We start from the raw sequence: 15,053 nt of genomic DNA on the forward strand, positions 1-15,053 counted from the left end.
AAAAACATGGCAGAAACACAGACTTTCTGCCTCTATTATACCTGTACGAAAAATGCCAGCGTTTCCATAGGTATAATTGACCTGCTGAGAGTTGCAAAAAAAGCTTGCATTTTTTAAATCACAAAATTTTTGGTGCAGGTTTTTTCTGCAATGTGTAGACAGGATTAGCTAGAATCCCATGTTCTTTGCAGTTATTGTGTAACGGTGCGGTTTTTGCCATAGTGTTTCCGCCATTGCCAAAACACGTTGCGCATTCGCAACATGGAGCCCTGGCGTAAAGATGCATATTGATAGATATTGCCATATTCCACAGGCTTATACTGTATATTCACAGCAAACACTGAGAAACAGAATATTATCTGCTAGCTAGACACTGTAGAAAGGAACCAAAATGGCAAATACGTCTTAAGGGCTCATTCACATCTGCGCCCGGTCTTCGTTCTGCAGGTTTCCGTTTCCTGCACAAAACAGAGGCAGGAGACGGAAACCTGCAGGACTCTTTCTCACCCATTCACTTGAATGGGTTTGAGAGCTGTCTGGCCGTGAGCGGCGGTGATCGTTTTATGCAGAGTCGGACATGCAGTACTCTGTGTCCGGTTTAAAAAAATCGGTTTCACAGCAGAGAGCATAAAACGCTCACCGCCGCTCCCAGTCTGTGGTTTCTGTCTTCTTGCATGCAGAAGACGGAAACCACAGAACGGAGTGCCGAACGCAGGTGTGAACCTAGCGTAAGGCTAAGGCTCCACGGGGCTATAAAGCGCTGCGGGAAAAACCGCGCCAGCAACGCATCGCGGTTCTTCCTGCAGAGCTTTAAAAAGAAAGTTTCTGGAGTTTTCTTCCGCAGACTTTGATACCGTTATATCTATGGGGAAACTGCCAGCATTTCCGTAGCTATAATTGGCATGCTGCGATTTCCAAAACCATGCTGGTTTTGGAAATTGTGGCATGTCTGTGCCGCGGTTTTTACTGCAAAGTGGGCATGGGATTCGCAAGAATCCCATCCATTTTGCAGTTACTGTAAAACGCCGCAATTTTTCCAGGGGCGTTTCCACCGCGAGCAAATTGCGACGTTTACGACCCGTGAGGCCCCAGCCTAAAAGACAAAGACAGAGTATCGATCACATCCAGCACCGCCTAATATATAACAATGTACTACACACATATTCAGTGTCATGGTCACACTCAGCAGTTTACTGCACATCTTCACAATTTAAACATTTTACGTATTTTGACTAGACGTCTAGTTTTTTCGGAAAATTATTTTTTAGGTGATGGCTTTCACTAACCTCCAAAGTCTGGCCGCAGGCGGATGTCATATCCTTTCAACAACTTGTCCACTGTTTTCTTCACAACTGAGATATTCCCAGAAGGAGGGCTAAAGAAAGTATAGAGAAAAAAGTGAATTGCTGAAAAACATAAATCCCAAACAATAAGATGTAATAGGCGACATCTGCAGTGATATTAGTGATAGAGAATATCTCATAGTTTGTAGCCTGGTGCGAGGAGTCACCCAAAAAAACACCCAAAATATCTTTCATTCGTTTTGTTAGAATATTGTATAGGCCATGAGTGGATTTGACCAAATTGACCAAAACTTCAAATCTTAAAAAATAATAATTATTACAAAGATATTTAATCAATCGTAGTTACCGTGTGTCCCTGACTTACATTACAGAGTAACGCTTGGTTCACACTCTGTCCCCATTCATATTGGAGAGAAAAGACCTGCAAGCAGGACTTCTCTCTGCCGATTAAAACCAGGTGGACCCCATTGTAGACTATTGGGCACGCGTTTTTTTTTTGTGGGTCAACGCATTATTAAACAGATAGAGTTTACATTTTTTGGGGATCCCCATGCATACCCCAAGAAAATCCAAACGCTAGTGTGAATCTGGCATAACAGGCCTCGTGGCCAACATACACTCAAGACCCCTTCTAGGAAAAATAAATCTGAATGAGCAGTGACTAGAGGAAATAAGAAGCTTTAAGTGACCTCCTTGGTGATGCCAGCTGATGACGGCTATGTTTATTCTTCAGATGGGATTGCTTTTCTCAGAACTTGTCTGTAATTACTTAGAATCCATATTGGGCATCTGTTATTCCCCCTGGAAATGTACAAATAAATTGACAAGTGGGTGTTACCAGATGTGGGTGTGTCCATATTCTGCCTGAGGGTTGGTTCACACTAGCGCTTGTATTCCGTCTGCAAGGAGTCCGCATGGAGACCCCCCCGAATGGAATCCCAACGCTAATGCAAGCGCTGTGCAGTTAAGCACACGGAGCCCATTATTGTGCGGGCAGTGCGCGGCAAGCACACAGAGCCCATTATAGTCTATGGGCTCCATGTGCTTTGCAAGCACATCACTTGCAATTGCGATTGCATTCCGTCCGGGGGTGACTCCTTGCGGACGGAATACAAGCGCTAGTGTGAACCAACCCTGACACTGTCCAATCAGCGCCAGATTGCCCTCGATCAATGATCGTACCAAGTTATCGGTTATTAATATACTTTCAGTAAGAATAACCACACCACATTTGCAGTAAGAGGGATGACACCACACAGAATTGTTATTTTATGGGGAAATGTAAAAAAATGAACAATTTGAGTAAAATCCAGCAGGCTTTGCATTTGTTGCTCCTGCCTAGAATAGAGTTGAGGCTGAGCTATCCCAATCTATACATACAGTGAAGGATGTGTATCACACGGTATAGCTCTCTAACATGGGTGCCTATGCAGGACCAACCACTCAGTCATATTTTCATCCAGTTTAGCACATCCACTGACAGCTTATCCAGCGCATACATTAAGCTGAAAGCATTGCTGGGGTGTGATAGCGCCCTGAGACATGTTGAACTATATGGACATGCATTTCTTTACCGCCTACAGTAGATGAACAAGACGGTGTGGTATACAGGTCACTATCTACTGGGCTAATCCAATACACAATGGCTGATTTGGGGGAGGTATTAGGTAGAGTTTTTTATAGAAACCAATGTCAGCTTGTGAACTGACAACCAGATAACATTGCAGTGACCGCAGGGAAGGAGAGCAGATTGGCAGAGACCACCAACCAGGATATGTTCATAGCACCATGTTATGCCTTATTATTATTTTTATTATTGTTTATTTCTATAGCACCATTAATTCCATGGTGCTTTACATTTGGGCGTTACATACAGTACACAGAATATACAGGTAGATATAATACTAACAATGACCGACTGGCATGGCGGGGTAGAAGGCCCTGCCCGCGAGGGCTTACAATCTATGAGGGAAGGGGGTGAACTTTGTGCTCTTCACCATTGGTTTATTTTCTTGGATGAAAGGTCTAGGGCATGAATATCATTGTTCTCTTTTCATTGAAGTCTTCTCCTCCATTATGTCAAGTAGTTTGTTGAAATACGGGTTGTGTAATAGAACCAGGGAAAAAGGGAATCCCAGCTTAATTGGGTTCAGTTGTATGTGGTAGGGGCTGCGTAGCCACCGCATTGGAGGCAGTGGGTAACTCTATATAAGTCGGCAGCCAGAAATACAAAGAATAGGAGATGCCAAAGACATCTGGATGGTAAATTCTGTAGAGACAATTTCATCCAAGACGTCACCTGTGAGTAACTGAATGTAAATGTTCTTCCTTTAACTGCATCTGATCAGTAATGGATTCTCTGTGTGGTCTGTGGTGAGATGGATGCAGAGGAGTAACATAAAGTTCCTGAGCTTCCATCCAAAATCTGTACCCAGCCCCCCAGCTATAATGTATTGTCTCATCAAATTGAGAAAATATCTAGTTCTCCTGCACCCCTCCGCTTATGCCCCTGGATGACACAGTATCAGTATCTATGCATGAAGCTTGGTTGTTCTAATACAATATCTGCATACCAAGTTTTATAGTATTTGTTCTGAGCGTCTCTCTAGTACTGGATTTAATCACTAAATTCAATTATTTTTGCTATATTTTTTACTATTGATTTTAGGTATAACAATGCATACATCTTTACAGCACTCAGGCCCGGTTCACATCTGCGTTCAGTATTCCGTTTGGGGAGTCCGTTTGGGGACCCATCGAATGGAAACCTATACACATTAAAAAGCGGTTAGCTAAGAATCCACACGGACCCAATAGAATATAATGGGGTCCAGGGGCCACACAGTGGCTCAGTGGTTAGCACTGGAATCCTGGTGTTCAAATCCCGCCAAGGGCATAAAACCATCTGTAAGGAGTTTGTATGTTCTCCCCGTGTTTGTTAATGGAACCACAATTACCCCTGTCCCACAGGCCCGATGCCTTGGGGTAACCCTGGACTCTGACCTATCCTTCAAGCCACATATTCAAGCCCTCAACACCTCCTGCCACCTCCAGCTCAAGAACATCCACTGAATTTGCCCCTTCCTCACCCAAGAAACTACCAAGATGCTCGTCCAGGCCCTCATAATCTCCCACCTAGACTACTGCAACACCCTTCTCCATGGACTCCCAGCAAACACCCTCGCCCAATATAGGTTGTGCTGTTAAGGCTTTGAAACCTGACAGCACAGCCTATATTTTTTATTTTTTTCACATTTATCCTCACCACTCATGGGTGGTTGTCCGGGTAGGAGCTGACACTGCATTCAATCCTTTTCCAACCTAAGACACTGAGGCGCTGGGTACTTTTCTTTTTTACTATTCACACAGCTATATCATACAACTACACCTACCGTCTTTCCCCCGAAAGTAGGTCACCCCCCGAAAGTAAGACATTCCAAAAATGCTGTTGTATCCACTGTTCCTGCTGCTGTAGGATGAGCTGGGAGATGCCCGCTGTGCATATGCTGCGGGGAGTTCACTCTCCCGGCTCATCCAAGAGGCATGTGAAGCATCCACTGCTGTGCCAGTGAAGTGAGGATACCTAAGCCCCGCCCACAAAGCACTACTAAGCCCCACCCTGAAACCTCACTAAGCCCCGCCCACCACTGCCGGGACGAACAGCAGTACCAGCTGCTACGAAGATGGGAAAGATAAGTAGGATACCTTCCCCCCCACTCCCCTACACTACCTACAACCGGCAGTCATACCGGCACTTCACTAAGGAAGCATGATTGGATGTATATAGCAATACAATTATCAAACATACAAAACATTAGTAATCTCAATAGACTTTTTAAAAAACTTTCATAAAGACATTGACGACTATGTTCACATCTGCATTGTGACTTCTGTTATAAATGCATGGGCGACAACACCCTTACCCAACACATCCGACTAACTTACATTGGGGTCTATAGAGAATTTTTATTTCATACTGTGACACTGACTTATAAACTTTAACAAATGATCTATCATTTATCTGCAGTCACTAACACTGCAGCTATTACAGAAGCGCTATATATCACTTGGAGAAGACACCAGCTACAGAGGGGTCAGAGAGGAGAAACTTGTATTTTCAGTTCTCATCTAAGCAGTGGGCCTTGGCATCTGCCCAGGTCTTGCCCGGTGCTGAGTTGCTGATCTTGGCTCTGCTGTTCCATTTCAATTGAGTTCTGTGATGTTATATATGGAATTGTCCTTGTATATACTGTACATATATCTTCAGCTAAGAGTCATGCTGTGGAGGAGGATTTCCATGGGTGCTGTCACTAAAGTTGTAATAGCTTGTGTTATCAACCAATACTACTACTACTGTGTGGTACTGGAGAGACTGTGGTTACAGGTAGGTTCTGATGGGTGGTTAGCGGGCCATGGAGATAATCACAGTAAGGGCTCATTCACATCTGCGCCTGTACTCCGTTCTGCAGGTTTCCGTTTCCTGCACAAAACAGGGTCAGGAGGCGGAAACCTGCCGCCATGTTTCAAGCCCATTCATTTGAATGGGCTTGAAAAGTCTCTGGCTATGTGCGCCGGTGAGCGTTTTATGCGCTCTGTGGCGAAGCCAGTTTTTTTAAACTCGACACAGAGTTGGACATGCAGTACTCTGTGTCCGGTTTAAAAAAAAAACGGTTTCACCGCGGAGTGTATAAAGCGCTCACGGCCGGACTCTGTATGACAGGTTTCTGTCTTCTGCATGCAGAAGACGGAAACCTGAAAACGGAGTTCAGGCGCTAGTGTGAACCCAGCGTAAGGTCTGGTTGCCCTGTACTCCTGTAATACGGGAGTACAGTTCTGGCCTAGAGTGGAGATGACAGTGGCACTTGAAGGATGATCAGTTTAAACGCCTGTAAATGGGTTGGTGGGCGTACACTTGTTAGACAAATAGAATATAGTGGCTCTTGATGGTACAATAACTTCCCAGTTAAGGATGGGGGAAGGATACAGGAAGACACAGAGGTAAAACTATAGAATTTTACTCACAAGGATGCTACAAACTTGATGGTTACAAAGTTTTCAGATGAGGCAATTTGCATGGTGGTATCAATCCAGTCTTAGGCCCAGTGTGAAGGCTCCGCTGCGGTTCCATAGGATTGAATGGAAGCAGCTGGCACACAGCCTTAACCCCTTGTGCGCATCCATTCATTCTAATGGGAGACTAACTAACATCTCTATTAGCTACTTACCTGCAGAGATGGCTGGTCCGGTGCCCGGTGTTCTCGTTCTTCTTCGCCTCACTGCCCCCACCTCCCAGGTTAGTGTTTAAAGAGCTAGGAAGAAGGCGGGGCTTGTGGCTTAGGAGAGTGTGGGCAGGTACAGGGTGGGGAGACGTGACGTCTCCCCTCCCAGTACCTGCCCACACTCTCCTAACCTGGGAGGCAGGGGGCAGCGAGGCGAAGAAGAACGATTACACTGGACACCGGGCCAGCCATCTCTGCAGGTAAGTGGACACCAAGGGGGGCTAAGTAGCCAGAGGATTAAAAAAAAAATCCTCTGGCTACTTAGTGATTAAAAAAAATCACTACACAGCGTGGATTCTAACAATTAGAGCGTTCAATTGTTAGATTCCATGCTGTATAGTGAATAGGATTGTTTTTAAAATCCGATCTCCGATTAGTTTAAAAAATCCCATTGACTTACATTGGGATCGGAATTGGGATCGAGATCGGGTTCGAATGAAAAATGATCGGAAATCGGATTTCAAAATCGATCCTGAAAAGTCAAGATCGGCTCAACCCTACTTGTGAGGAGGGCAGAGGAAGATGGAGCTGCACGTGTGTTTATCACATCCTGAGCTGCTGATTCTTCTCTGATCTTATTAACATTATATTTAATGTGCTGTTCTGGGATATGCAGCAAATGTGCAAATACAGAAAACATCTGTCCATGTAATATGCTATAGGGGGATGACTACAGATGTGATCACACCTCCCCCAGGCATATTCAACTGTCACTATTGTGCTACAGACCAAAATACAGTGATAAACAATAGACCTTTGTTACGTATGTCATGTTTGTAGATTTGAAGAAAACAGTGTTGAAGTCTTATGCAATAGACTTCAGAAAGTCTATTGCATAAGTAACAGAAAGTCTGCGGAGGAAAACTCTGTGAACTTTCTGTTCAAAGCGCTGCGAGAAGAACCGCAATGCGTTCACGCTGTGCTGCGTTTCTGGTCCATGAGGCCTAAAAACAGCGTGTTAATCTTAGCTGCGGAATCAGAAGCATTTTCTTTGTAGATGTAATAGTGGAAGACGAAATGCAGAGAAGAAAATGCAGCACAAAAAATATAAAAAAATTCTTCAGTGCATTTTTTTCCATGGCGTTCTTTAAGCTGTTTTGCTACGTGGGGCTTTAGCCTTCTATAAATTTTATCCACGTGCTGTGACTAAAACCTGCAGTGCTAAGTGACATCCTATGTACTTTTTGCTGCATTGCAAATATTGAAAATCGCTGATAAAACTAGCAACAATAACTGACATGTCACTGATAGAAAAACCCTTACGTGAGTTGCTGCAAATACCAGCTTTGGGCTAAGGCCCCACGTTGCGGAAACGCAACTTTTTTTGTTGCAGATTTTGCTGCGGTTTTTTGAGCCAAAGTCAGGAGTGGATTTAACAGAAGGGAAACATCTAAGAGCTTTCTTTATGTCTTCTATTCTTTTTCAATCTACTCTAGACTTTGGCTCAAAAAACCGCAGCAAAATCTGCAACAAAAAAAACTTGCGTTTCCACAACATGGGGCCTTATCCTTAAAGGGTAGCTTGCTGCAAAATTTTTCTGCAGGAAATTCCAGAGCGTGTTTGTCTCATATAGTTCTGGCTAAGTGTTCACATAGCGAAAACTAGTTCAAAAATGCAGCGAAAAAACTGTGCATTGTTTATTTCCACAGGATTTTTCATTGCATTTTTTTCCTATTAAATATATAGGGTAAAAGTGCATGATTTTGCAGCTTAATTCTGTGTGCTGCTTGGGTGGCGCATGGGGGTCATGCAGATGTCCCCTGTGTGCCGCCCGTGTTTTTGTGGCCCCTCTCATTTAATGAATAGGTGACCGTAGAAATGAATGGGTCAGTGTAGGTCAATGTGCTATCCGGGATATACATGGATAGCATACTGATCATGGCCACGGTAGACTGCAAGAGGCCTTATGCTAAGGCTAAGTCCCCACATTGCAGAAATGCTGCTTTTTTTTGTTGCAGATTTTGATGGGGTTTTTTGAGGCACAAAAAAACACAGCAAAATCTGCAACAAAAAAAGCTGCTTTTCCACAAAGAGAGGCCTCAGTCTAAAATTAGCAACTTGTGGTTTTTCGAAACGCAGCTTTACCGCAACTCTTTTTTTCACAATGTGTGCATGAGATTATCCAGAATCCCTTTAACCTTTCTTCCTTCCTGAATCCACGTATGGCAATCAGAATAAGGCTTGGCCTACACTTGTGGTGCAGCCATACTTGTACATGCTTTTTGAATGTATCACAGCCAAATCTCTGTTTTCTGGCCTCTAAATCTGACTTACGCTGAGAATTTTTGTAGCATTACCAGGGATGAACCTGCCTTTTTCGCCGCCCGAGGCGGACGATAGAAAGCCGCCCCCCCCCCCCCCCCCCGGAGGAGGGGGCAGAGCGGAGGTGGTGGGGTGGAGCAGAGGGGGTGGGGCGAAGGGGGTGGGGTGGGGCAAAGGGGGCGGGGCAGAGCGGCGTTAGCAGGCAGAGAGCAGGCACAGAGAGGATGTGCTCTCTGCCTGAGCGTGAGGGGAGGCCGCTGGAGCAGCGCTGCTCCAGCGGCCTCCCCAATCCACCGTTCAGTGACACTAAGCCAGTCCAGGACAGCTTGTCCTGGACTGGCTTAGGTCAGCAAAAATGCCGCCCTCCCATAGCTTCAGGTCGCCTCATGGGAGGTGCGGCGCTGAGCATTATTCAGCGGTCTACAATAGAAACTATAGCAGCCATTTAAAGGAATAAATTGGGAGAGATCTGCAAAGCTAAATTTTATGTTTTGATGAAAGGCTTCACAAAGGCAAGTTGGTTGAGAACAGCGAGCAGTAGAGACAGCTATTTAAAACCAGAACACTAATGCGAGCCAACACAGACCCCTCAGATCCCACGAGGCTAAATGGACTTTCACTGGATCTGGTAGTCTGCATTGGATCCAACCCACTATTGACTTACACAGCGGAGTGGAAGCAGGTGAATAGTTGTACAAGCATGGGTCAGAACCAGGAGTGGACATCAGAGACCAAATCAGAAAACAAACACGAAATCCAGAAACAGGTCAAGGGTCAAAATCCAAATGGACAAAATCAGTTGACAAAAGAGAGTCAAATAACAAGCTAAAAGGTTAGTATGACGCAAATGAAGACAGCAGGATGCACAGCCAAACCGGGGGTAGTAGAAAGTAATTAGTTGGCAACCTGAGTCAGGAAGGACGGGTCTTATAAATGCCTTCTCAGTCACTAGTGGCCAAGAAGCTTTCCCATAGTGACATAGCAACCTTAAAGGTATAGCAGCTGAACAGATAGTCCTGACACTAAATGCCAGAATTCTGGCTTAAAAGGGGTTTGGCATGGAGGGTTCCTAGAATTATTTAGTTAATTCCCATGAATGATGAATGTGACGTCACATGGTCTGTGATGAAGAAGCTTCGATAAGCTGATCTGTCAGGGTGACGGACCTGGCTAATCTTATATTGATGACGTATCCCAATATTTTAGCCCCAGAAAACCTGTTTGATATCCTTATGGTTGTTTCTACCATATTAAAAGATAATTCTAGATTCCAGCTATACAGACCTTTCTGAAATTATTTTATACTACATTTGATAGGTGATGGTACCACAGCCACTTGTTGCATGCCACCTTTTGCCTCTTGCCATTCATACCACACAACTCTGACGTTATCACACAATGTACTATAATCAATGCCAGTAATGACTTTTTGGAAGATGTCTGTAATGGCTGGAACCCACAATACAGTACACAAATACAATATTTGACAATGCAGTTGTTAGGGAATAGCCAGATGATAATTCCCCAGAAGCTGCTGGCGAACCCTGGAGGAAGGGGCACAAGGGACAGTGAGCCCTAAGCTGAAGCCCCCAACTGTTCCTACCTATTGCCAGGCCCTATCCTACGTAATAGGCGGCAACCACGAAGACGGTCCCTTCCTGTATAAGTGATACACAAAACGCAGACAAGATGAAACAACAACAAAGGGAGGTCAGCTAGCCAGGGTACGGTAACAGTCGAGTGATGCAGTGCCAAATCGGAGTCCAAAAGAATAGTCAGTAGGGAAGCCAGAGGTCAAGGATTAGAATACAAGTAAATAAACAGCAAGAAAAACCAGCAAGCAAGAGGCAATAACCGGCACCAGTGTGACAGTGAGCCAAGACTAAACAGAGGAAGAACCCGCCCTGAACCTGACAGGAAGGCAGGCTGTCAATCACAGGTAAATCCAATTACAGAACTAGACCCGTGTTCACACAGTGCAACTAAAAACTTCAAGCAAATTATCAAACTGCACCCGCCTCCTGCACCGCAGCACGCGAGCAGAGGGTGGCGCAGAGACCCGAACAGGCAGAGATGTTACAGCAGTCCACTTAGTTTGTACACAATGCGTTTCAAGTTTCTGACTTCTAACATTGTTTCCATTGCTCTTTTCAGTAAAAATTTTTCTTAAACAGAATTAGAGCTGTTAGGGTCCATTCACACGGAGGAAAACGGTGAGGAATTTGGTGTTGAATTTCAGCAATGAAAAAAGCCGCCCATTGACTTCAATGGGTTCCTTTTTCTGCATCAAAAGAGGTTTTGATTCATGACAAGGACATAGTTATGCCTCTATACAAATCACTGGTACGGCCACACTTAGAATATTGTGCGCAATTTTGGGTCCCAATATACAAGAAAGACATAAGTGAACTTGAAAAAGTGCAAAAACAGGCAACCAAAATTATCAGGGGGATGGGTGACTGGAGTACAACGATAGATTAACAAACTTGGGGTAATTCAGTTTAGAGAAAAGACGTCTACGGTGAGATCTAATAACAATGTACAAATACATGAAAGGACAATACAAAGAACTTTCTAAGGATATTTTTACTCCTAGGCCAGTGACAGTGACAAGAGGACATCCTCTACGTCTGGAGGAGAGAAGGTTTCACCAGAAACATAGAAGGGGATTCTTCACAGTAAGAACAACAAGGCTCTGGAACTCTCTGCCCCAGGAAGTGGTGATGGTGGATTCACTGAACAAGTTCACAGAGGGCCTGGATGTTTTTCTTGAAGAGAAAAATATAATGGGTTATGGTCTCTAGATTTTAAGGACACGTTGATCCAGGGTTTTATACTGACTGCCAGATTGGAGTCAGGAAGGAATTTTTTCCCCTGAAATGGGGCAATTGGCATGAGCCTCATGGGGTTTTTAGCCTTCCCCTGGATCAACACTGTAGGGATTGTAGGGTTATAGGTTAGACTTGATGGACTGATGTCTTCATCCATCCTCATCTACTAAGTAACTATGTAACTATGAACCCATTGAAGTCAATGGGAGGCTTTTTTTTTCAGCGCTGAAATTCCACACCAAATTCCTCACCATTTTCCTCTGTGTAAATGGACCCTTAGTCTGTCCTTGAAGGAATATTCCCATCTGGGACAGTTATAGCATATCCACGTCCAATAGATATAGGTCTCAAATCTCAACCTATCTTGAGACCCTTGGTCAATGACTCCTCCCTCTCAACCACATGGAAAGGAGATGTCGCCATTAATGTGCATCTCTACTCATTCACTGCCATGGGCATTTGGAGAATTTTGGAGCCTCCCTGCTCGGGTATTGTTGCAGCTCCCCTAGAAATGAATGGAGAGACCCATACACCACACATCCAAGAGACAGGGGTTTGGGGAGGGACCTGCATCTATTGGACAGTTATGACATGTCCTATTTTTCTTTTCACAATCCTAATGTTGCCTATCTCACCAGGTACCAGTGGATGGCAGAGTCTATTTGGCAATTGGACACCTCCTTTACTAATGCCCTGCTGAATCATGTCATGGCTTTCATCTGTCCAGACAAGTGTTGGATTGCTAAGGTACTGTATGGCGTCCGTGGTCCAGCTTCTGCAATTTGATCAAAGTTCATAATTTGCATGGCTTTTGGTCTGGAGTTCTAATAACTCTGTTCTTGACTGCTGTTTCTGACCATGATTTGGCCTTGTCTCCTGGATTTGTCAAGTGGTTCTTGTTGCTCCCCTGTCCCTGGCCTGTCTGCAGACTATGATTCAGTCTCTTTCTTCTGCTTGCTGAATCTGCCGCTATTCTATTGACTTCTCCAGACTGCATTCCTGGCTTTGTTAGAATTTCTTTGCCACAGAACATTTTCCGCCAATCAATTACTATTTTGGGAACCGATATGAGAATCCAAAAGTAATAGCCCATGCTTTTGGGTTTTATAGTGTACCTAAAATTTCATGGTAACGTTCATAGACTAACAGTGTCATCGATTTTAGTAAACTTTGAAATATTAAGGAAAATATTATTTCCCTCCCCTAATTCTCTGCACTGATCACTATTTCTGGAATTACTGTTCATGCTTGCCCTAAGCAGCCTGTATATCTGCAGTCTATAGAAGTCTATGGAGAGGGGAGGAAAGACAGACTGGCAGGCAGAGAGATAAGGACACCTATCTAAAGCGTCTAGTGACTGTTTCATCTCTTTACCTTGTAATCTAGCCCCTGACTTAAAGCTTTAGCAGAGTCCTATTATCTCTCTAACTTCTGTCTGCTCATTCACCTCCTCCTTCCATAGACTTCAATGGGCTCTTAGTACAAATTTGACCAATGTATTCAGATGCAGTGATCAGTGCAGGGGAAAAAGGTAGGCAAATGTTTTTCTTTTAGAAAATATATTATAGCAATTCTTTATCATCAATTTATCATAAAAGCTTAGTTGTATTTGGGGAAACACGGTAGCTCAGTGGATAGCACTGCAGCGCTGGAGTCCTGGGTTTGAATCCTGTTCGAAGTTTAGTTGTATTTTAAGTATGAAGAACAGGGGGATTTGTTAAACTCTGCATCCCATTCTAGACAGCACCAAATGCATTGCACCTTAGAGGATTCACGTCTTCAGTAAGAAAAGTAACACTCCAGAGTTTAGTCATTGGGGGTTAACATAACATGAAACTTCTTGGTCGAAGTTGATGGATATGTCTTTTATGATTGTATGGAAACCTATTCTGCCATTCCATTAGTCCCTGATTTACACAATGGAAGGTCTAAAAGCAAAAATCCATTTTGGTGACCAACATCAGTCCAGTGTAAGAACTCACAAAGCAACAACCAAAGAAAGATGAAGACTTCAGCTAGGGATACATTCACAAAACTCTATGAGTAAGAACCACATTATTGTGTTGAAATGCATTGGAAGCTTTTGCACAGCATGGAACTGTATTGACCAGGAGCGTAATGATAGTGGTCATAGGCAGTGCGACCGTGACAGGGACCGGCAAGGTACGGGGCCTGCAGCCAGTTGGAGATGGTCGGGGCCCCGTATAACTATGACAGTGGTCGGGGAAAAACTAGTTCCCCAACCGCTATACATAATAGCTGAGGGGAGGTGACTTCAAATAATAAGTAGTTATACTCAACTCTCCTGGGCTCAGTGTCCTCTCCGGTGCTGTTCCGTCTTATGACTGAGACCTGTGATTAGGCCCCAGCGGTCACATGGGGCACGGCAGCATAATGACGTCAGTGCACTCCCATGCAACCGCTGAGGATCAATCACAGGCCTCAGCAGGAGACCCCAGAGTATAATAATAGCACCTGAGCGTAGGGGGGCTGTTGGGAGCATATACTACTGTGGCGGGGGGGGGGGGGCACTGCTGGGCATATAATACTGTGGGGGAGGGACACTGCTGGGCATGTAATACTGTGGGGGGGGGGGAGACGACACTGGTGGACATCTAATACTGTGGGGGACCACTGGTGGGCATGTAATACTGTGGGGGAGGGACACTGGTGGGCATGTAATACTGTGTGGAGGGGGACACTGCTGGGCATACAATACTGTGTGGGGGGAGGCGACACTGGTAGGCATGTAATACTGTGGGGGGCCACTGGTGGGCATGTAACACTCTGCCAGGGGCCCCTGGTGGGCATTTAATACTATAGGGGGCCACTGATAAGCATATAATACTGTGTTGGGGCCAGAGCTGTTGGGGAGGGGGCCCAGAGGAAAGTTTGTACCCGGGTCCATAAGACACTTGTTACGCCACTGGGATTGACAGTACTCCCTTGTACCCACTTTGATTGTCTTTTCACAGCAAAAAAAAGTCCAGCTTGTATCTATTACTGGGTTTGTTTTTTTTTGTACCTCCTCAATTGAAATACCAAGTGAACCGGAGCGGTACTTTAAGGTCATAGGTTAAAACACTGCAGTGGAAAACACAGTATTTGGTACTAAATCAGAGTTGTTATTGAGTTGAGGCGAGTAGCATTGAGCCAGTACCACGCAGCGGAAACCTGGCTGTTGCTCATTGTGACACATGCTGTGTGTTTTTCATTACAAAGAGTGCACAAGTCCAAAATTCTGTCCTGATGAATGTCTTAATATATCATTAGGTTTTCTCTGATACAGCACTGTACATGATACAATTCTGGCCACCACTAGAGGTTATGAGCACCCTGTGTATTAGCCATGCATAATAAAATAGTTCGCAGTACGC

The 15,053-nt window shown here is 44.6% G+C and overlaps 1 protein-coding gene across 1 annotated transcript in view; it reads right to left on the reverse strand.

The window, feature by feature from the left end:
* The window catches only part of LOC142184919 (gamma-aminobutyric acid receptor subunit beta-4-like), a 149,842-nt gene that overhangs the window by 77,880 nt on the left and 56,909 nt on the right, over positions 1 to 15,053 (reverse strand). The window contains exon 2 of the mRNA XM_075260070.1: positions 1,287 to 1,375. Coding sequence (XP_075116171.1) covers positions 1,287 to 1,375 — 89 coding nt within the window. The remainder of the gene's footprint in view (positions 1 to 1,286; positions 1,376 to 15,053) is intronic.

The sequence above is a fragment of the Leptodactylus fuscus genome, chromosome 11 (genome assembly GCF_031893055.1).
Source record: "Leptodactylus fuscus isolate aLepFus1 chromosome 11, aLepFus1.hap2, whole genome shotgun sequence".
Classification (NCBI taxonomy): Eukaryota; Metazoa; Chordata; class Amphibia; order Anura; family Leptodactylidae; genus Leptodactylus; species Leptodactylus fuscus.